Source organism: Schistocerca americana, chromosome 10 (genome assembly GCF_021461395.2).
Source record: "Schistocerca americana isolate TAMUIC-IGC-003095 chromosome 10, iqSchAmer2.1, whole genome shotgun sequence".
In the NCBI taxonomy this organism is placed as follows: Eukaryota; Metazoa; Arthropoda; class Insecta; order Orthoptera; family Acrididae; genus Schistocerca; species Schistocerca americana.
Window position 1 is genome coordinate 186,692,142 of NC_060128.1, and position 24,940 is coordinate 186,717,081.

Below are 24,940 nucleotides of genomic sequence, written 5' to 3' on the forward strand. Positions count from 1 at the left end.
GATGTTTCTAATTCTGCAGGCTTGTGTGATATGCAATTTTAATACAACACATATTTGCAGATGACAAAACTTTCATAAAATCCCAGAACACTGCCAGCAGTGTTTCACATGCAACATACACACTGATCAGGCACACAATGGCGTAAATATTCACAACAGCAAAACAAAATGCAGCATTTTGTAGCAGTCATGAGTGGAGATTTTTTTAAGTACAGTACAACTTGAAATAAGTGAAGGTAATGATGTCAGTTCCTTTAAGATGAACATTAAAGAAAGATAGAAAACAAATCTACATGTTGTATTGTCAACTGGTACATACATTAGAATGTGTTTTGGAAGGAATCCTTTACTAAGAATGAAAGTGAAACATTGAAATGTCTCTTTCATTATGAATAAATGTCAATTAAATGTGTGTAATACACAACATAGATGACAAAATTCTTAAGATATTTACAAAACTATACAGAACTTTTCATATGTACATTAAAGAGCACAACCTTGTGAAATAGGTAGAAGTTTGCAGGCAGTGGTTTCTGATCCGCTTGACCTGTTGTCTAAAAGAAGCACATACAGCATTGTACTACTAATAGAAATTGCTTCAACACAGTGCTGTATGCACTACATTCTTATTCAAGAAAATAAATACAACAGGTTGTGAGCTGCCTCAGTATGACAGTAAATGTAGGCATGTTCACTGTAACGGCAGTGCACTTTCTTGCTAGTCTTTCGATAGTTGAGTGCTGTAGGAACGTGGAACTTTTTATGTGCAAGCTTAACTGAGCCATGACACCGAATCATGGCTAGTAAGGTTGTAGCTCTCAATCTTCCACAGTTTGCGAACAAAGACATTCCGACTGTTGAGAGGTTGCAAAACACGGAAATTGTTTACCATACGATCTTCACCTGAAGAATAGATACGTCGGAACTTCTTGATCTGAAAGAAAAAAAAAATTTATCAGAGATGAGTGTAATTGTAGAATGTAGAATCGTAACTTATGTATGTCACAGAATAATGTGTAATATTGGTACCCATGTAATGTAGATTACATTTAGACAGCATAAACATAAATAGTATCAAGTGATACAGTGTCAACGTGGCACTTCATATATCCTCATGCCGATACTGAGCTTTGCCCAGTCAGTCTCACATGCAGCTTCAGTTTCTATCTCAGTGGATTTGAGTTTTTTGTCTACTGTGGCAAGTACACTACCTCCATTGCCCCCCCCCCCCCCCCTCCCCCCAGGAAAAAAAAATCTTATTGCCATCAATTTCCGGTTTCACCCAGCTTTCTGTACCTAGTATTGTGTGAGCTCACTGCTTTTCATGAGCGCTTCAAGCTCTGGCACTATGTTGTGAATGCTTCGGCACTTTACAGTTCAAATTTTAATATTCTCACCTGTCGGAGGCAGTGCTTCTATCTTACACTGATACTTTTGGGTTTCTTATGGCTATCGTTATCTGGATTGGATGGAGAGTCGCCTAATCAAAAATACCTTGTGTGCACCCTACGCAGTGTCGGCTATCTGAGTAACAGCCTCTGATGTGTTGTGCACACCTTACATATTTAGGGAGGCCCTACAGTTCTCAACCCTAAAGTGCCAGTCCAGGAACTTGTACCGGCCTAGCTTGTCACAGAACCTCGAAGTATCTGGTTCAGTCCTTCCACCCGACTCAGAACCAAGGAGTCATGACCAGTTCTAGAGACAATGCTCCAAATTGTGAGCTCCATTGAAACTCCACGTGCAGTGCTGGCCTCCTCAACCTCCTCTGCCAATCACTGGAATGACCCAAGAATTACCTTGGAGTCCAGACGACAGGCATCATTTGTTCCAATGTGCACCTCTATCTGCAGTTGGTTGCCCCCCCACTTATTGCCATTTCCCTAAGGAGTACAACCATTCGCCGTACGTTTGAACTGCCGACGATTAATGGACCCCTACCCTTTTGCGTTTACCTCCTCCTGACACCACACAAAACAGGTGAAGTGAGTCCCACTGCCTCTGTTTCAGTGAAAGACAGCACCTCAAACTTGTTGGTCAGGTATGAAAGCAAAGCACATTCATGCTGATTTACGTAGCACACTGGGGGACTCTGCTCCTTCATATTCAACTGTTGCCAAGTGGACAAATGAATTTAAATTTGGTCAGGAGAGCTTAGACGATGACCCAGCTGTGGTTGGCCAAGAGTGTCACTACTCCAGAAATCACTGCAAAAGTGCACAAAATGGTCATCTAGGATCGCCAATTGAAAGTGCGTGAAATTGCTCACACTTGCCAGATGTCATCTGAAAGGGTATACCGCATTTTGACTGAAGAATTAGAAATGAAGAAATCTGCAAGATGGGTGCCACGACTCTTGACACTGGATCAAAAACGCTTGAGAATGGACGTATTGGAACAATGTTTGGCCCGTTACAGGAGAAACGAACAAGATATTTTGTGCCGGTTTGTGATCACAGATAAAACTGGTGCACTACTATATTCCAGAGACAAAATAACGGTCGTAGCAGTTGAAACGTGCTGATTCTCTGCCACCAAAGAAAGCAAAGACAATACCTTTGGCGGGAAAGGTCATGGCATCAGTGTTCAGGGACGCGAAGGGGATTCTGTTTGTAGATTATCTCCCCACTGGGCAAGCAATTCCTGGAGAATACTATGCTAACCACCTGGACAAATTGCAACAAAAGATACATGGAAAAAAGGGCAGGCTTAACAGAGAAGAAAGTCATCTTCCATCAAGTCAATGAGCGCCCGCACACGTGCTGTCACCATGGTAAAATTACATGAACCAAGGTATGAATTGTTGCCACACGTGCCTTATTCACCTGATATGGCTTCATCAGACTTCCATCTCTTCCCAAAACTGAAAATTTTTCTTCGTGGATGAAGATTCACTTTAAACGAAGAACTGATAGCCGGAGTTGACAACTATTTTGTAGGTGTGGAGGAAACTCATTTTCGATATGGGATCAAGGCACTGGAACATCGTTGGACCAAGTGCATTAATCTAGGAGGAGACTACATAGAAAAATAAAAAAAAGTTTCAGTGATGTAAGTACTTTTTTCTATTCCGTTCGAGAACTTTTCAAACCACCCTCGTATCTTTTAATCTGTTGAGCTAAAAATATCTTCAGTACAGGGGCGTGTGCAAATGGTGCAACTGCGGACAGCCCCACGCTTCTAGGTGCCCTGTGTAGAAACTTACAAGGTAATCTGAAAACTGTCACCTGTAATTTTGTTGTATAGATAAACTGAAAAAAAAGGTAAGATGTTTCTGAAACTACTTTTAATGTATTGTAGTTGAATTGTATACTCATTGTGACACAACTATGACCACTGGAATCCATCTCAGAAAATTATGCCTACATCTACATCCATACTCTGCCAGCCACCTGACAGTGTGTGGCGGAGGGTACCTTGAGTACCTCTATCGGTTCTCCCTTCTATTCCAGTCTTGTATTGTTCGTGGAAAGAAAGATTGTCGGTATGCCTCTATGTGGGCTCTAATCTCTCCGATTTTATCTTCATGGTCTCTTTGCAAGATATATGTAGGAGGGAGCAATATACTGCTTGATTCCTCGGTGAAGGTATGTTCTCGAAACTTCAACAAAAGCACACACCGAGCTATTGAACGTCTCTCTTACAGAGTCTTCCACTGGAGTTTATCTATCATTTCCGTAACACTTTCGCGATTACTACATGATCTGGTAACGAAGCACGCTGCTCTCCGTTGGATCTCCTCTATCTCTTCTATCAATCCTATCTGGTACGGATCCCACACCAGTGAGCAGTATTCAAGCAGTGGGCGAACAAGTGTACTGTAACCTACTTCCTTTGTTTTCGGACTACATTTCCTTAGGATTCTTCCAATGAATCTCAGTCTGGCATCTGCTTTACCAACGATTAATTTTATATGGTCATTCCATTTTAAATCACTCCTAATGCCTACTCCCAGATAATTTATAGAGTTAACTGCTTCCAGTTGCTGAACTGCTATATTGTAGCTAAATGATAAAGGATCTTCCTTTCTATGTATTCGCAACACGTTACGCTCGTCTACATTGAGATTCAATTGCCATTCCCTGCACCTTGCGTCAATTTGTTGCAGATCCTCCTGCATTCCAGTACAATTTTCCATCGTTACAACCTCAAGGGAACCAGGGTGCTGTGGTAATGACGCGCTATAGAATTATCTATGATCAACACAATTATTACTCATGCGTAAATTAAGAGGTACGTGATTCATCGTTTCTTGGCGCCTCTCTGCACGCTTTCTGCACGTTGTTATGGCTATCAATCAAGCATTACATTCTTCCATCAGCACGTTTTTCCCCCAAAATTATTTGTTCGTTGTCATCAGTTTAAATGTTCGGTACTTTTCCAGTTCACCCTGTTTCATGTATTGTGAGTGCACTGTGTGAAGATACAGTGTTTTTGCTTTTCCTGTGAAGTTCAAAGTGCCAGCAGGGAAATGTCGTGTGAAAGGGGCAGATTTAGAAAATACAATGCAGGTGCTCAAAAGATTAAGAATATACTACGACATGAGATGCTGCTTTCGAAAAATTTCTTTGACCAACAACTTCAGACACTCAGACTGAAGTGTGCTTAAAGGACGATGGCATTAGCAGTAGCCTCACATCGTGTGGTGCTTTAGATACAAGTGAACATCGAGTACTGGAATGTGGACCACCTCCTATCCAATATTCTGGTAGGCCTAGTAGTAGCAATTGTGAAGTAACCACAGATTCGGATTCAGTCACTAGGCCTAATACATTAACATCCTCCACAATAAATGAAATTGTACAGAAAGGTCCTACGAAAATTGTAAATTTTGAGTATCCCTTAAATGATAACAGAAGAAAATTTTCAACTCATTTTTAGTAAGAACATCACCAAATGGAGAAGAAGATATCACAAATGGCTTCCGTATTCGAAATCTACTGGCAAAATTTTTTTTAAATAAAATTTACTCAAGCACATCTCAATATTACAACACCCCCTCCTCACCCCCCCCCCCCCCCCCCCTCCTCCCCGTGACCCCGCCGTAGGAGCTCCGAAAAAGGCAGGGTAATAATGCATAACTACCATCCCCTGCCGTGAATATCGCGTTTACATTTCATCAAATGGTTTTGAACAGCGCCTGGTGGTTCTAATCTGTACCGAGGAGCAAAACTTGCGGTCCTGCTGCCCTCGAAAGCGGTCAGATCGCATTTAATGGGAATGCAGCCCAACAGTGTCCTAAGAGAAGGGCTGAAACATCTGAGGGAGTCAGCAGTGTCAAATGTCATCAAGAAGTCTTTCTGTTTTTCATTGCAGTGTGAAATGTCATTTCCATCTGTGAAATGTGTGGGAATCAACATCCCAAGAAAAGGGGTGGTTTCACTTTACAAATTGTAATTTCAGTCCCTGTTCACATATTAGAATAACAGAGAGAAACGTTACCAGTCATTTTAAAAGCAAGATGACAACATTCAGATGAAACAATCAAGACATTTAATCAAGAATTAAATGCCAAAGTAACAAAATATAATAAAGTGATTTTAATTTTTATCATGAGAATGAACTACAGCGGCAAGACCCATCTGGGAGGTAGTACTATCATGATGATTGCACTCTTTTATTTATTTATTTATTTATTTATTTATTTATTAGTTTCCTTTGTTACACATGACCTGTACCTTAGAAGATATTTCAGTCCGTATTTCACGGTTATTATTACTATTATTTTTTTTTACTTAAATCCGTAGTGCATTAAAAATGCTGACAGGTCGTTGTGATAGTACCAATAAAAAGCACTAGATCACAGGCCACTGAAAAGATCGAACAGACCCGAATTTCCCGAACTGTGACATAAACTGTTCGGACACCTTGAGCCGTGTTCCAACACAGCGCTAGCTGTCCGCAGCTTGTGGTCTAGTGGCCAGTGTTGCTGCCTGTGGATCTCGGGATCCCGAGTTCGATTCCTGGCCAGGTTGGGGTCTCTGCCTGGGGACTGGGTGTTTGTGTTGTACTTATCATTTCATCATCATTCTCATTCGTGAAACTGGCTAGATTGGAGTGTGTCAGAATTGGACTGTGTAAAAATTGGGACTTTGTACGGGCGCTGACCACTGCGCAGTTGAGTGCCCCACAAACCAAATGTCAACGTCAAACAGCCCTAGCTGTCAATAGAAAGGGTGAAATATGGCTTTATGCCATGTTTCAAACTACTGTGTTACAGTGATGACAGACAATTACGGGTTTTCGAAAATGTGATACTTTAATTGTATTGTGGAGTGTAGATATCACTCCTGGTATCACGTTCTCCGAGAAGCACCGTGCGAGGTGACACAGTGGTTAGCACACTGGACCTGTATTCAGGAGGATGACAGTTCAAACTCGCAACCGGCCTTCCCGATCTAGGTTTTTCGTGATTTTCCTAAATCGCTTCAGGCAAATGTCGGGATGGTTCCTTCGAGAGGGCACGGCTGACTCCCTTTCCCATCCTTCCCCAATCTGACGGGATCGGTGATGTCGCTGTTTGGTCCCGTTCTGTGACTCAAACGACCGACCGACCTCTGAGAAGCACCGGACTGCGATGTGGAGAGGAAGTAGGCCGCTCACCTGGCTGAAGGAGATGGGCAGCGCATCTGGGAAGATGACCCACGTGACGGACTCGGAGCAGGGCGGCGTGGTGAGCGAGCCGCGGTATGTGTAGAAGGCGTCCATGTCGGCGGTCAACAGCGACGACAGTGAGAAGCTGATGTGCAGCGGCGAGCTGTCGCCGGGGAACTTGACGCGCTCCAGCACATCCAGGATGGGCCGTAGCGCGTGGTTGTTCTTCTCCTGGGCCTGCGTCAACAAACAGGGATGCAGTCAACACACCAATCGTGTTGCTTACACTAGAACACTATATGGGCCTATGTCCCCTGGATCTACAGGCTCCAACAAAAAGACCTCCCGTATCTTGTGTGTATGTGAGTGTGTGTGTGTTGTCCGATGGCTAGGGTTCTACCTCCGGTGGAGGTTGGTCCGTCAGGTGTAGGGGGTAGGGTTGCTTACTGGGGACACCACTTATTTTCATAAAATGGGCCTTTGGGCACTAATTTTGGTCCTTGAGGCACTCATTCCTGGCATAATTAAGAGTTTCCTCTTGTTCTTGATTTTTTTTAGTGATCTTAAATTACTTGTGTCCTAATATTGCCATTGGTACTCTGACTTTGTGCCAGGGTGCTGGTTCCACTGTTGCTAAGTCTTGAAGTTGGTTTGGATCTACAGGGTCCGACAAAAAGACCTCCCGTATCTGGAGAGGCTGTTGTGTGAGTTGTGGTGTGGACATTGATGTGAAGGGGGTATCTATCGATAACGGTCTCCAGTAGGAGCAATGGCTTCACTAGGTAAGCATCGTGCATTTCTTTTGGAGGAGTATATCTACGTCTACACGATTAATCTGTTATTCACAGTTAAGTGCCTGACAGAGGATTTATCAAACTACCTTCAAGCTCTTTCTCTACAGTTCCACTCTCGAACAGTGTGTGGCAAAACGAACACTTAAATCTGTCAGTGTGATCTCTGATTTCTCTTATTCTATTACGATAATCATTCTCCCCTAAGTAGGTGGGCGGTAACAAAATATTTTCACACTCTGGGGAGAAGGTTGGTGCTGCCAACCAGTCGCATACCAACCATTTCTTTAGAAGAGGGGGTGGGAGGGACAAGAAAACCCATTTAGCGATTTCGTCTTTTAGCAAAACTGTTAAGAACACACGCGTACCGATAGTGTGAGAAGGTGCGTTTGGTAGCGCTATGTTGTTCTACAGAGAGAAACAACTTATTATACCAATATGGACCCAATTTCATAGGTCGTGCTCTTGAAAACAATTTCGTTGCTTTAATTTTTAAAAAGACATCATTTATCAGGGTCCTACTTTGTTTTGAGACCATTTACGAAAAGGAGCTCGTATTTACTGTAGACTGCATTATCAATCGGCCAGAGAGAAACCTTTTCTTATTATTACTATTTTACAAAGACTGTGCATCACATTTTTAATGAAAAAAAGGAAAACATAATTCGTTTGAAAAAGAAGGCAATTATTTTGTTTTTATTTAGACTAAAAATTTTACGTACAATTTCCAAGAGTAGTTTTTCTTTAGACTTAGGGAAACAAATTCTTTCATGACATCCGTAAGATTAATTTTTCCAGCCCTGTCTTGCTGAACATGGAGGAGGAGTAGATGGGTGAGCCTTGGGTGAGTTACTGTTGATCTGAGGCAAGTTTTAAGTCGTCTCAAGGCACTGAATGACCTCACAGAGGGAATTGACGATACTGGAACTGTCAGAATCAGAATGATGAGGCGAATAACTTCCCGAAAGAGTTCTTTAACGCTACCAAGTTCAGCAAAAAGTTTCCTTCCAATGGGGGGTACAGTATATGGGTGTATACCAGTCGTAATGGTTCGCAGCATTTCGAGCTTTGCATGAAGCCTGTCCAGGTTAAAATCTGTTGTAGGTACTCCAAGCAATTCTTCCAAATATCTCGTAGATGGGATAGTCACATTGAATCCTCTTGATTGAACCTTCAATCAGTCTCATTCAGAAGGAGCTCAAGAATTTGAAACAAACTTTTCCTAAATTTTCGTACTTTACACAATTTATTGGGAACAGACAGTGTTTCTGTGTGTTGCAATTTTGCTGGTAATTTTCTTGGCTGTGACGTATTTAGGTCTTCCATATCTAGGTTTTTAGAATAGCCTTTGGATTTCTCTAACAGCGTATCTAATGCTTCCATATTCCGAGGATTTTCCTGAGCTACTTTTAGAACCTCTACAGAATTACATTTACGTTCTTCCATGAACTACTGAGAGCAATCAATATTGAGCCAGGAGGTTTATGACAAATAAATGACATTAAATAACAACACACCTTTCACCACAAAGATTCACCTCGACATTGCAAAGTAAATGTTTGTGTCTTTATCTCTGTATGGAATACTGGAGAAAAACCAATGGCTATACTGTACACGTTACACATTCGTTACCAGAGCAACAATGCGTAGCGCTGTAGCTACGGGGTGAAGACATGGTGGTCGTGAAGGGAGGGAAAAGGGGGAGTGTTAGAATTCTGCCTCTCCTCACATTTGGGTTATCACGTTGTTTTTCTTAAATGTTGGATAGTTCGTAGAATGCGGCGGACATTGTCGTTGCGGCGAGCCAGGTTAGGAGTACCGACTGCTGTTTGGGCATCGTACGCCGGTGATTGTCAATTTCGAATGGACCGCACGTGGCTTCTGCCCGCGTGACCGCGAGACTAAACTGATCAAAAAATGTTTTCCACCACCTGCAAATCTGCGAACGTGTATGGTCTTAGATTCAAGGGGAACCGAATACTAAGTAATGAGGGTGGTGGCAATATTTGTTTTGAACAATATATTATTACGCAGGTGCAGAGGATGACTGTTAACAACGTAAAGGGACAGCAAAATCAGATATTTACAGTAAAGATATCTGCATTAAGTCTGGGGCTCCTCCCCCAGATTCGGCGCACTGGCCACTGTATATACGACATATTTTGTCTTAATAGCCCTGAGGGCCTTATCAGTCTCAACTACTGTTCGAAAGCGCTACGCAGAATTTGTTACATATGCATGCAGAGGTTATCCCCCATTAGGAGTCACAGGGTGAAAAATGGACGAAGGGAAAGGACAGAATTTAGTGGGTGTTGTAAGCTACTTCAGCCAAAAGCAAAAATCGCTGCCAACAAAAATACTGATCCCATATTTCTTGACGGCATCATAGTTTATTCACTGGCTCTGCATATATATATATATTGGCCACGACATCTTGGTAGATGATTGTTGCAGTGTCTGTGTGTATATTTTCATATGACTTGTCAAGCCAATGGCAGCACGGCATCTCTTGCCGCAATTGTCACAAGTGTTATTACGGTATATTGATAATTTTTACTTATGGACCGTGTCACAAGTGTATCTGGCTGCTGCGGCAGGAGCAGTGGTAGCATTGCGAAGCTTTTTCTGCCTTAATCTGTCTAACAAGCCTTCATCATGCTTCGACATTCCAGATGATATATCATCACGCCACTCTGGTCTCATGCTAGCCCCTGCCTCCCATCTGTTTGTGTCGATTCCAAAGCTCTCCATATCTCGTTTACAGGAGTCCTTGAACCTCAATACAGGACGTCCTACAGGTCTTTTGGCTATAGAGATCTCTCCGAGCATCACCTCACGTGGTAATCTGTCAGGATCCATACGGTGGACGTGTCCCAGCCAGCGGAGTCGTCTCTGCTTCAAGATAGCTGAAATACTGTTGCAGTTAGTTTTAGATAGCACTGCTTCGTTGGTCACTCGGTCCTTCCACGTTACTCCGAGGATGGATCTCAGGCACCGCATGTGGAAAGCATTAAGGCGACGTTCTTGTTTGGCATAGGTAGTCCATGTTTCCGATGCATACAAAAGGATGCTGAGGACGCAAGTTTGATATACAAGAATTTTGGTGGTCAAAGAGAGTTTGTTGTTTTTCCAAAAACGTGTGTAGAGAGTTTGCCAAAAGTTGTCGCAGCTCTTCCAATGCGAGCATCAATTTCCTTGTCAACAGACATGTTTGATTCTATAGTAGATCCAAGATAGAAGAAGTTATCTACGACTTACAGAGTAGTGCCATCTAGTGTGATATTCGGCTTTTGTGTCAGCACCCTGAACCATAATTACGATCTTACTGCTGTTTACACTCATCGAGAATAGGTGGCATGCGTGACTAAATCTTGATACTAGCTCTTGCAGCTCTTCTGCGGAGTTCGCAACAATTGCAGCATCATCAGCATACAGGAGTTGACGAGCGACTATCTCGTAGCGCTTTGTCTTACCCTTCAGAAGACTGACATTGAAAAGCCTTCCATCTTTCCTAGTATGCAGATGTACTCCAACATTGCAATTCTCGAAAGCCACTTGGAGCAGACCCGAGAGGAAAATTCCAAAAAGTGTAGGTGCCAACACACAGCCTTGTCTTACGCCACGGTTCATACTGAATGGTTTAGATGTACTGCCATCGAAGATTACAGAGCCACGCATATTGTCATGAAAAGATCTTATTAAAGACAGAAAAGTTGGGGGACGTCCAATTTTTTCCAGTATGCTGTAGAGAGTCCCTCCCTACTGACGCTGTCAAAGGCTTTGTTGAGGTCAACAAAAGCACTCTGTGTTCGCGGCACTTCTCTTGTAGTTGGCGCAAGGTGAATATCATGTCACTTGTGGATCTGTCAGTTCGAAATCCACACTGTGACTCAGGGTAGATCCGAGCAGCCAAGTTTTTCAGTCTTTTTCAGGATTATCCTTGCGTACGCCTTTCCAGCAATGCTCAAGAGAGATATTCCTCTACAGTTGTTACAATTACCTCTGTCGCCTTTTCCCTTATAGATTGTTACTATATTTTCATCTCGAATGTCTTGAGGTACTGTGCCTTCTTCCCAGCACTGCAGTAGGATTTGATACAATATTGGCAAAACACAGTCAAGTTTGATGATTTCTGCTGGTAAGTTATCACGGCCTGTACTCTTGCCTAGCTTTAGACTTTTAAGTGCGAATTTTAATTCGTCAACAGTGGATCATCAAGCTCAGACATAACTGGGTAAGTTGGTAAAGTACCCAGAGCTTCTGACGAAATGTTGACCTCTTCTGAGCATAGTTTGGCATAGTGCTGCACCCATCTATCTAGCTGCTGGTTTTTATTGTTGATTGGGTCTCCATTTAGATCTTTTTTTGCAGCGAACTTTCTGCCTTCCCGGAGTTGGAAGTGGACGGGGCGACTGCCCCCTCCCCCCCCCCCCCCCCCCCACCCGTTGCTTGATAAGCTGTTGCTGCCACCCCAATTCGTGTATCATATCCATGGCACTCTCTCTTGTTGCGATAACACAAAACGAGCTGCCCTTCTTTGAACTTTTTCGATGATCTCCGTCAAATCCTATCTGGTGCGAATCTTACACTGCACAGCAGTATTCCAGAAGAGGGCAGACAAGCGTAGTGTAAGCAGTCTCTTTACTAGACCTGTTGCATTTTCTAAGTGTTCTGCCTATAAATCACAGTGTGGTTTGCTTTCCCCACAACGTTGCCTGTGTAATCGTTCCAATACAAGTTATTTGTAACTGTAATTACTAAGTTTTGAGATGAGTTTGCAGCCTTCTGTGATTTATCGAGCAACTCAAATTTAGAGGACTCTTTTAGTTCTCATGTGTATGACGCCACACGTTTCATGATTTACAGTCAATAGCAATCTTTTTCACTATGCGTATATCTTGTCTAAATGATTTTGCTATTGGTTTTCATCATCTCATGACTTTACAAAACAGTAAATGACACCATCATTTGCAAACAATATAAGAGGGCTGTCTTCAGATTGTCTTCTAAATCGTTTACGTAGATGAAGAACAGCAGAGGGCCTGTAACACTTCCTTGGGGAACACCACATATTACTTATGTTTTACTCGATGACTTCCTGTCAGTTACTTTATACTGTGACCTTTATGACACAATATCACGCATCCAGTCGCTCAATTGAGACGATACTCCATTAATGTGCAATTTAATTAGAAGTCGCTTGTGTGGAACCGTGTCAAAGCCTTCTCGAAATTCAAAAATATGGAATAAATTTGACGTCTCCTGTCGATAGGACTCATTACTTCGTCAGAATAAAGAGCTAGTTCTGTTTCACATGAACGGTATTTACTGAATCCTTTTTGGCTATCTGTCAATAAATCCTTTTCTTCGAAGTGATTCACAATGTTCGAACATAATATTTGTCACAAAATCTACTGAAAATCGACATTAATGAGATGGGTCTGTAATTCTGTGGATTACCCCTATTTTCTTTCTTGAGTATTGGAGCGACTTCTGTAACTTTCTAATTTTTAGGTACGGATCTTTCTACAAGGGAGTAGTTCTATATAACTACGAAGTATGGAGCTACTGTATCAGCATGCTCAGAAACGAACATGACTGGTACACAATCTGCACCGAAAGCCTCACCTTTCTTAAGTGTTTTAATCTGCTTCGGTACATCGAGAATTTGTACTTCTTAGTTACTCATGTTGGCATGTTGTTTCTTCATTCGAATTCTGGAGCATTTACTTCGTCTTCTTTTGTGAAGGAATTTCGGAAAACCGTGTTTAGCAATTCTTCTTTAGTGGCGCTGTCATCAATAACATCACCATTGTTATCGCACAGTGAAGACATATTTGTAAAGTTTTTTTTTTGTTTTTGTTTTATATGTCATGTTCTGTAGGTCCAAATTGAATAGCAAGTCCCCATGGTTATGGAACGTGTCAGTACATGAAATTAAGATCAGAGAAGTAATAACAGATAAAATAAAATGTTTACGAATCCTAAAAAGACGACACGCTGTAAGTGTATATAAATGCAATCAACAATGTAACACAAGAATTAGCTTAATTTTTCAAGGAACTCCTCGACAGACTAGAAGCAGTCTTTCTATTCCGTTCCGTTTGGATTTGAAAGCGCCTGGAGTGGTGCTAAGATTTTTTAGTTCTTGTGGCAGCTTACTGGAAATGGATGCAGCAGAATGCTACACGCCTTTCTGCCCAAGAATCAAGGAGGTGCGATCCAAATGCAGATTGGATTTCTGCCTGAAAGTTGCCGACTGTTGGGAACAAGCTGATACTGTTAATATATACATATACATATATATATATATATATATATATATATATATATATATATGTATATATATATATATATTTATTTATTTATTTTCTGTGAGCCAACTATGTCAGTTGAAGAACAGTTTTCCAACCCAGAAGTATCACACGATCCTGCTGATTATTTTCACGAAAATTTTGCAGAAAGAAATCGCGAAATTTTGATTCGTAAGGCACCTGTATATTTTCAAAATAAAGATTCTGACTTTTCCGAGACATCCGGAAGCTACAGAGATGGTAATAAATCGGTAACTAGGTATTTCAACGAAGCACTGTTTATTCGCAAGTTAAAGAACAATGAAAGCGTCGAAAGAAAATGGTTGTAGTACTCGCCTTCCAAAAACTCTGTTTTTTGTTTTTCATACTGCTTATTTAACCATTCTGATGTAAATCTATGCTCTCCGAGTGGATGTAATGATTGGAAGCATGTATTTTAACACATGAAAATAGCCCAACACCCAGGCAGTCTATGATGACTTATCTGGCACGAAGTAAAGCGGTTGGTAGGATAGATATAGACTTATTATCTCAACATCGAAAAGAAGTGGATTACTGGAGGAATGCACTAAAGCGGATTGTAGCTGTTTTAACATTTTTGGGATCAGAGGGCCTCTATTTCGCGGCGACAATGAAATGCTAGGATCGCCCAACAACGTAAATTATTTGGGACGTATGGAATTGAGTAAATTCGATCCATTTCTTGCAGATCACTTACCAAAATTTGGGAATACTGGAAAAGGTAACATTTCTTACTTTTCAATGAATATCTGTAATGAGTTTATTGATGTCATGGGAAAACGCCCTAAAAATTATAAATGAAGTTAAATTAGCAAAATATTTTTCCATTGGCGTTGACAGTACGCCAGATCTGTCTCATGTTGACCAGCTAACTTTTGTAATTCGATACTTAAAAGGTCGTGTCCCTGGTGAAAGGTTCCTGGAATTTATGCTTATTAAAGACCATAAATCTGAGTATTTAGCGGAAACCATCTTGAATTTTTATAGGAATCATGATATTCCCATAAAAGATTGCAGAGGACAATGCTTCAAATATGTCGGGGAAGTATACTGGTCTACAAGCAAGAATTAAGGAGAAATATGAATTTTTCACCTTTGTTTCATGTGCGGGACATTCACTAAACTTTGTAGGTTTCCAAGCTACTGGGTGTGTATCAAAGGCAACCAAGTTTTTTGAAATGGTTCAGAAAGTGTACAACTTTTTTTCGAGGACTACCCACCGATGACATACATTGACAGAACATTTAGGTTCAAAAAAAGCCATTAAAAGTCTTTCACAAACCAGATGGTCATCCCGAGCTGATGCAGTAAGCGCCTTGCATGAACGACATAAACAAATTATAGAAACTTTGATGTCCGTCACAGAAGATACAGAACACGCAAGAGAAACTAGAGATGGAGCCCTTAGTCTGTCGAGAAAAACGGGAAAGCTAGAATTTATTATACTAACGGAAAATCGGCGCTCTTTATTGGAAAGAATAGACAAAACAAGTTATTGTCTTCAGAAAGAAACAACAACACTGCACGTTGCAACTAATTTATTCGCTCCATTTGATGATTTTATCATTAATCTCTGGGATAAATTTGATGACTTCGAATCGCCCGCCAAAGGAAAAAATCCGGAATCTGATTATAAGGACGTATCTCAAACTACGAAACGCATAAGTTCACGCCAGAATTTTTTTTCATGGCTCTGCACCGTCAGTCCAACTGAATGGAAAAAGAGAAATTCAAAGTAGAAACCTTTCTTCCCATAATTGATACCCCGAGCGTTTATCTATAACAGCGATGAAGCTCGTATGAGACTGTTGGTCAACGTTTTGGTTTATTTTTTCGTTACTCTGAATTCCGAAGAGTAGAGACTAAGTTACAAAGAATTTGCTGCAATTTATTTTGAAGACGTTAACGAACAGGAGTTGGAACCAGAATGTCTGCATTTAACAGAATACTTGAAAATTGTTCATATAGTAAAAATGGAGGAAATAGTTGGATATTGGAAATATATCACGTTTTCAAAGAAAACAAAATTGAAGACACATTTCCAAATGAAGAAAACGCGTTGACAATCTTTTTGAGCATGATGGTAACCAACTGCAGTGCGGAATGCCCCTTCTCCAAGCTGAAAATAATAAAAAATGAATTAAGAAGTACAATACTTCAAGAGTGATTAACCAGTTCATCGCTAATGTCCATAAAATATGATATGCTCAAAAATATAGCTTTTGAAGAACTAATTAACGATTTTGTCCATCTTAAATCTAGAAGGGTACCTCTTTAATCAACATAGATTATTAAGCCCTAACCTGTGAATGCTAAAAGAATCACTCTTGTCGATTATATTATATATTTATTTAATGTGACTGTAAAGAAATAAAAATATATCTAAAACCTCGCTTACCTACTTTCTTTGTCTATTTCAACAAAATAGTGCTCTTTCAAGCCCATAGGGGCTCCATTATCCTAATGTGCGTAGGGCCTCCAATAGGCTCAAGTGTACAAGTCTCGCCTCTCAACAATGCAAGGACTTACGGAGGCAACCACCCAGGAAGAGGCTGCCATTCCACTGGAAAGGACACTAACAATTATTGACAACTTGTGGGAAACGCTTCGTCAATGTGTCAACAATGGAGGACACCATTTACCGGAAATAATTTGTAAATCTATGTTATGTAAGGGGTAAGATAGATACTGCCTACAGGAAAATTAAAGAGACCTTTGGAGAAAAGAGAGCCACTTGTATGAATATCAAGAGCTCAGATGGAAACCCAGTTCCAAGCAAAGGAGGGAAAGCAGAAAGATGGAAGGAGTATATAGAGGGTTTATACAAGGGCGATGTACTTGAGGACAATATTATGGAAATGGAAGACGATGTAGATGAAGATGAAATGGGAGATACGATACTGCGTGAAGAGTTTGACAGAGCACTGAAAGACCTGAGTCGAAACAAGGCCCCGGGAGTAGACAACATTCCATTAGAACTACTGATAGCCTTGGGCGAACCAGTCCTGACAAAACTCTACCATCTGGTGAGCAAGATGTATGTGACAGGCGAAATACCCTCAGACTTCAAGAAGAATATAATAATTCCAATCCCAAAGAAAGCAGGTGTTGACAGATGCGAAAATTACCGAACTATCAGTTTAATAAGTCACAGCTGCAAAATACTAACGCGAATTCTTTACAGACAAATGGAAAAACTGGTAGAAGACGACCTCGGGGAAGATCAGTTTGGATTCCGTATAAATACTGGAACACGTGAGGCAATACTGACCCTACGACTTATCTTAGAAGAAAGATTAAGGAAAGGCAAACCTACGTTTCTGGCATTTGTAGACTTAGAGAAAGCTTTTGACAATGTTGACTGGAATACTCTCTTTCAAATCCTAAAGGTGGCAGGGGTAAAATACAGGGAGCGAAGGGCTATTTACAATTTGTACAGAAACCAGATGGCAGTTATAAGAGTTGAGGGGCATGAAAGGGAAGCAGTGGTTGGGAAGGGAGTGAGACAGGGTTGTAGCCTATCCCCGGTGTTATTCAATCTGTATATTGAGCAAGCAGTAAAGGATACAAAAGAAAACTTCGGAGTAGGTATTAAAATCCATGGAGAACAAATAAAAACTTTGAGGTTCGCCTATGACATTGTAATTCTATCAGAGACAGCAAAGGACTTGGAAGAGCAGTTGAACGGAATGGACAGTGTCTTGAAAGGAGGATATAAGATGAACATCAACAAAAGCAAAACGAGGATAATGGAATGTAGTCGAATTAAGTCGGGTGATGCTGAGGGAATTAGATTAGGAAATGAGACACTTAAAGTAGTAAAGGAGTTTTGCTATTTGGGGAGCAAAATAACTGATGATGGTCGAAGTAGAGAGGATAAAAAATATAGACTGGCAATGGCAAGGAAAGCGTTTCTGAAGAAGAGAAATTTGTTAACATCGAGTATAGATTTAAGTGTCAGGAAGTCGTTTCTGAAAGTATTTGTACGGAGTGTAGCCTTGTATGGAAGTGAAACATGGACGATAAGTAGCTTGGACAAGAAGAGAATAGAAGCTTTCGAAATGCGATGCTACAGAAGAATGCTGAAGATTAGATGGGTAGATCACATAACTAATGATGAAGTATTGAATAGAACTGGGGAGAAGAGGAGTGTGTGGCACAACTTGACAAAAAGAAGGGACCGGTTAGTAGGACATGTTCTGAGGCATCAAGGGATCACAAATTTAGCATTGGAGGGCAGCGTGGAGGGTAAAAATCGTAGAGGGAGACCAAGAGATGAATACACTAAGCAGATTCAGAAGGATGTGGGTTGCAGTAGGTACTGGGAGATGAAGAAGCTTGCACAGGAAAAGGTAGCACGGAGAGCTGCATCAAACCAACCTCAGGACTGAAGACCACAACAACAACAACATGTAATGTAGAATTCCATAGTATTTGTTGTTCAAAAATAAAAATATTTTCCCTGAATCTTCCTTTTTTTTTGTTTGTAACTACCTTTCGAAATACAAGAGATCTTTTTGTCGGTGCCTGTAGAAGGGTTGTCCATAAAGCAACTGCTGTTTATTTTTTAAAAACATGTAAATGAAGTTATCGATTTTATCATACAATTCTACTTAAAATTTCATTTTAATTTAATTTTCCGCATAGTTTCCAGCCTCATCGAGAGATCTCTCGGTGAGACACCTTTCGTAGCGTTTGATGAGTTTGAAATTCTGCAATCGGAGAATACAGCCCACCTATACCGAAACTAATCTACGTCAATGGTTTTCAACGCTTTGTCATTGCCAAAGCGCTTCGGGCCAACCGCTTCTTCGTGTGCATGAAGAGATGATGATCGTTAGGCGCCAAATCAGGGTTCAAGGGCGGGGGGGGGGGGGGGGGGAGGGGGGTTGAGAGTGATCAAATACTTCTCATTTGAACTCTCGCTTTTTTTATTTTATTTTTTTTTCCCACGGTACGTCGCATTGCATGCAGGCAGGCATTGTCATGCACGAAAATCTCGACAGAGGTCAACATACCACAATGTCAGTTTCGAATGGCCCTTCGCAAATTTGTTAGTATGTTAGGATAACTTTCAGCGTTAACTGTGGCACATGTCTCCAAGAACTAAAACTAAACTAAACTCCGCCCGAACAGACCATGAAGGCCCAACGGACCGACCGGCCGCCGTGTCATCCTCAGCCCACAGTCGTCACGTCGCCAAGAAGCGCACTGGCAAAATTTCTCTCCTGTCCCATAAGACAGTTGCCCTGAGTTTCCTGCTCGAAAGTGTTTGACGACACATTGTGGGCTTTTCCGGCGACCATATATTGCCCCACTGCATTGGCTGAAGTTTTACTTGTGCATTCACATACTGCACCCACGTTTCTTCTCCTGCCACGATCTTCCTCTTTTTTTCATAACGCACAAAAAAGACAGTCTTCTGTTTTTAAGAAAGGAGTTTAGGCATACACATGGTATTAAATTTCCGGTAGCCCAAATCTTCGGTAATTACTTTGTACAAGAAGAGCACGACTAATCAGTGGAAAATTAACCCAAAGGCTCCGAGATGGTAAATCTGTGGTTTTCTCTAACATTTTCGTCAACCAAACGCATCAGATCTGCACTCACGGTACTCGGTCGACTGCTTTCCTCCTAATTACGGATATTTGTTCACCTATTTTTCAACGTACGGCACCACCTTTTAGGGTTCCATACCACACTCGATAAAAACGGAACCTTTATAGGGCCACGTTGTTGTCCAACTGTCTGCTGTCTGTCTGTCCAACTGTCGAAAACCATTTTTCTCAGGAGCAGGTTGAAACTGATGTCACATACTAAGGTCTATGGTCCCTTGGCGGTATAATGAAGGTAAGTTTGCAAGTCAATGCAGTACGAACATACGGCCATTTATGTCACTTATTTTGATACTCGTAAACCGACTTATCAAAACGTGTAGGGTATGTCCAGTTGGCCTAGAATCATGTGATGTAGCGAGAAGCAAGTTTTCACACTACAGGGCTATTACAAATGATTGAAGCGATTTCATAAATTCACTGTAGCTCCATTCATTGACATATGGTCACGACGCACTACAGATACGTAGAAAAACTCATAAAGTTTTGTTCAGCTGAAGCCGCACTTCAGGTTTCTGCCGTCAGAGCGCTCGAGAGCGCAGTGAGACAAAATGGCGACAGGAGCCGAGAAAGCGTATGTCGTGCTTGAAATGCACTCACATCAGTCAGTCATAACAGTGAAACGACACTTCAAGACAAAGTTCAACAAAGATCCACCAACTGCTAACTCCATTCGGCGATGGTATGCGCAGTTTAAAGCTTCTGGATGCCTCTGTAAGGGGAAATCAACGGGTCTGCCTGCAGTGAGCGAAGAAACGGTTGAACGCGTGCGGGCAAGTTTCACGCGTAGCCCGTGGAAAATTGGCTCATGCCACAACTGGAGACCGACAGCGCCGACTTCATCTTTCAACAGGACGGTGCTCCACCGCACTTCCATCATGATGTTCGGCATTTCTTAAACAGGAGATTGGAAAACCGATGGATCGGTCGTGGTGGAGATCATGATCAGCAATTCATGTCATGGCCTCCACGGTCTCCCAACTTAACCCTATGCGATTTCTTTCTGTGGGGTTATGTGAAAGATTCAGTGTTTAAACCTCCTCTACCAAGAAACGTGCCAGAACTGCGAGCTCGCATCAACGATGCTTTCGAACTTATTGATGGGGACATGCTGCGCCGAGTGTGGGAGGAACTTGATTATTGGCTTGATGTCTGCCGAATCACTAAAGGGGCACATATCGAACATTTGTGAATGACTAAAAAAACTTTCTGAGTTTTTGTATGTGTGTGCAAAGCATTTTGAAAATATCTCAAATAATAAAGTTATTGTAGAGCTGTGAAATCGCTTCAATCATTTGTAATAACCCTGTATAAGTAAACGAAAAAATCCGAAAACTGTTAATTTGTGATTATTTCACACCAAAAAACATTTTTTTTTTGGTATTTGTTGTCTGACTGTTGGTCTCTTTGTCCATCCATCAAGATCCCTTTCTCTCATGAACGGGTAGATGTATCAAGCTGAACTTTATGCCACATAGTAAGGTATCTGGTCCCTTGCCAGTGTAATATATGTAACCTTCAGAGTCACTGCAGTCGGAACATACGGCCATTTGTGTCTCATATGTTGATACTCGCAAATTTACTCATCAAAAACTATATAGGATACTTCCCGTTGACCTAAAATCATCAAATTTGGCAGGCGGCAAGCTTTCACACTGGAAGTAAAGGGAAAAAATCCGAGAATTCTCAATTTGTAATTATATCATACGAAAAAATATTTCTTTTGTTATTTGTTATCTGACTAACCGTAAGTCTGTCAATCCGTCTGTTGAGACGCCTGTTTCTCAGGAACAAGAAGAAGTATACAGTTGAAATTTATGTCACATACCATGGTCTACCGCCTTTTGTAAGTGTAAAAAAGCTGAACCTCTAAGTAGTGCAATCAAAAGGTACAGTTTTTACGTCACGTGTTTTGATACTCGAAAACTTACTCATTAAAATGTATAGGGTACTTTCCGTTGACCTAGAATCATGAAATTTGGAAGAAGTATGGTTTCACAGTACACGTAAAGGGAAACAAATCAGGAAATTGTTAATTTGTAATCATATCTCATGAAAAAAAAATTTGTTTTGACATTTTTTATCCGACTTCAAACTTAAAATTAAAACATTCTGGAAAGCCTCGGAATTCTGAGATGCGATATCTTGCCAGTATTGAGGGCAGCATAAGAGGCAATAAATCGCCAAGAATCTCGAGTCCCAGGATGGATGAACTGTCTATATACATAATTAAGTTTGTACGGAACCTTCACAGCGTGAGTGCTAATTGCACCTGGCCAACTTTTTACACTACCTTCACTCATTACATTTGGCCCATAAACTCCACAGAGTTCGCCATGAATTTCACTAGCTTTTTAGTTTTTTGCGGACAAGAAGCTTTATTAGAGAATGTAACTCACAACCGGCGGGACTTGTGATTGTCGCACACAGTTTGAAAGCACGTGGCTCTGGGAGGAACAAAGACATGACCTTGACTCTCCGATGCTCACAGGGTACTGGTTCAAGGTGCATTCCACCATAAGAACGGCACTACTATCTCTACTATTACACACGATATATGAAAACGGAAGATACTGACTGAAATATGCCGTTGTCAAGCACTTATACAAGAAAGGTCGTAGGACAGGTGTCAATAACTACTGATCTATTTCACTGCTAGTACCATTTTCCAAATTGTTGAGAAGGTAATGTGTTCTGTTTTAGTATCTCACCTGAGCAACAATAATATCCTCAATAAATCGCAGTCTGGATTTCAGAAGAGTTTCTCTACTGGGACTGCCATTTACATGTTCATGCAACAAATTCTACAAGTGTTGTTGTTGTTGTGGTCTTCAGTCCTGAGACTGGTTTGACCCAGCTCTCCATGCTACAGTAAAGCTGCATGTCCTCGGGAAAAATTACGGCTGTAGTTTCCCCTTGCTTTCAGCTGTTTGCAGTACCAGCACAGCAAGGCCGTTTTGGCTAATGTTACAAGGCCAGATCAGTCAATCATCCAGACTGTTGCCCCTGCAACTACTGAAAAGGCTGCTGCCCCTCTTCAGGAACCACACGTTTGTCTGGCCTCTCAACAGATACCCCTCCGTTGTGGTTGCACCTACGGTACGGCCATCTGTATCGCTGAGGCACACAAGCCTCCCCACCAATGGCAAGGTGCATGGTTCATGGGGGGGATTCTACAAGTATAAATAATAAAACAGTGGAATTTGACTGTGTGAATTACAGTAATTGAAGCTCTATCTGATCGATGATATAGCCTACAACTGGGTAATATCAAATCTAACCAAAAGAGTGCAGGAAATTGTACTTAGTAATTCAGACTGGGGAGAAATCACGTATGGGGTTCCCCAAGGCTCAATATAAGGGCCACTATTGTTCCTCAAATATGTAAATGATATCCAGTCTAATATAGAACAAGCATAATTAGTTCTTTTTTGCAGATGGCACTAGTATTGAAATCAATCCAAGCACACACACAGAAACAGAAAAGATGGTAAACTATGTCCTTGAAAGTATGATTGATTGGTTTTCTGTAACTGTTTTCACCCTCAGTTTTAAAAAGACACAACATATACCGTTCTGCACATCTTTAACATTGGTAAATTTAACACATGGTGAGGAAATAATAAATAGGGTGGAAGCTCCAAAATGCTTAGGCATCCATACTGATGAGAATTTGAACAGGTGAAAGCATGCTTTGAAACTCCTAAAACAGCTCAGCTACATTTGGATTTAGAATTATTGTAGATCTTGAGGAGAGAGAAATCAGAAAGTTGAAGTATTTGGGATATTTTCATTCAGTAATGTCATATGGAATAATGCCCTGGGGTAACTCCCACTTATGAAAGAAAGTGTTCGTTGCTCAAAAACATGCTGTACGAATAATATGTACTGCTCACCCACGATCTTGTTGTAGACATCTGTTTGAGGAGTTGGGCATTCTCACTACTGCTTCCCGGTATATTTATTCCCTCACGAAGTTTGTTTTAAATAATCCACTGCAGTTTAAAATGAACAATAATGTACATAATTACAATACCAGAAGGAAAAATGACATTCATTACCCCACGTTAACGTCGACTTTTTTTTTAAGTACGAAAAGGGGTGCACAATTCTGCAGTTAAAATTCTTTGTTAAATTACCAGTGATATAAAATGTCTGACAGACAGCAAAGTAAATACGCGGCTTCTGTTCTTTCAGACAGGAAATTTACAGGGATCAGTGAAATGTTGCGAGTTCTGAGGGTAACGGGCAGGGACATTACGTCAATAATGTGTGGACAGGTTGAAGATTTGAGTCGCTCGAGGACCGTGTGTGAATGACCAAGATGGAGCCGGCACGGTAGCCCAGCGTGCTCGGTCAGAGGGGTAGCTGTCCTTTGTAATAAAAAAGAAAAAAAACTGAGTTAATGTATCAACGATGAACTTCGACAAGTGTCATAGGACATATGCCCTGAACAAATACACCGATCAGTTACGAACAAAATGATATTAACAAGCAAAAAGGTGCTCAAGGCAACCAATCACTAGAAATGGAAAAGTCCGGGTTTGAGTCCAGGCCTGGTCAAAATTTTCAACTTTCCTCATTGATGTATTTAATGCCCAATGGCTGCTTATGTCTTCATTTCCCTTTTATGCTGAAGTTTTATTATTCTGTGTCTTTTATTCACATTCATCTGATAAAAAGCTTTATTCGGGTGCTGAAGACTTTGCTGTCATGTGACCAGTCCAATAGATTACGATGAACAGTATCATCATCAGTTGTTCACCCATCTACTTTGAGCTTCAGTTTGGATTTTAGAACCTCAACGATCAAAAGATCTCACCTGGAAGAAGAAAGCGAGGACGACGAGCCCATCTGGTTTCTGCATGGCTTCATTCAGCGACGAGTACTTCATGTTGCGGTGGACGATGTGCATCTCCATCGGAAACCTGTGAACAGGGAGCAGACAAGGCAGGTAGTTCAGACCGCATGAAATCAGTGAAATACAGAACACTATTTGAACATGCTAATTATACACTGCAAGACAAAAGAAAGAAAAAAAAATCGACGCACCATGAAGGAATTGTCCGAATGGGCTGGAAATCTGAAGACGTGATGTACATGTACTGCCAAACAAATTAGCTAATGTAAGCTAGATTATGTGCTGTGCAAGCCTAGGGACCGACGACCTCAGCAGTTTAGTCCCATAGGAACTTACCGCCACGATGGACATGAATGCACACTCTGCGGTGGGCTCCCACACAGGCCACAAGATCGGTAAGGAGTTCTTGTGGTAGGGCATTCCATTCCTCTACCAGCACGTTTGACAACAGCTGGATGGTTGCTGGTGTGTATGGACGTGCTGTACATCTACCCAACGCATCCCACTGGTAATCGATAGAATTTAAGTGTGGGTAACGGGCAGGCCGGTCCGTTCGTCAGACATCCTGTCGTTTCGAGAGCTCCTGCACCTGCGCTGTCCGATGCAGTCACAGTCGCACGTTCTCATTCATAAAAGGGACATCAGGGCTGAATGCACCCCTGGGAATACGCTCACAGGGAAGGAGTACAGTGTCGCAATAATTTTAACGGGTGGGTGTACTGTGTTCGAAGAGCTGGGTGTTAG

General features: G+C 41.4%; 1 protein-coding gene across 1 annotated transcript in view; it reads right to left on the minus strand.

The window, feature by feature from the left end:
- LOC124552374 (carbonic anhydrase-like) overlaps nt 1–24,940 on the minus strand; it is an 85,060-nt gene continuing 60,120 nt past the window's right edge. Inside the window, exons 6-8 of the mRNA XM_047126638.1 lie at nt 24,158–24,263; nt 6,604–6,831; nt 1–934 (exon numbers count right to left, since the gene is read on the minus strand). Of these exons, the coding sequence (XP_046982594.1) occupies nt 773–934; nt 6,604–6,831; nt 24,158–24,263 (496 nt within the window). The 3' untranslated portion in view covers nt 1–772. The remainder of the gene's footprint in view (nt 935–6,603; nt 6,832–24,157; nt 24,264–24,940) is intronic.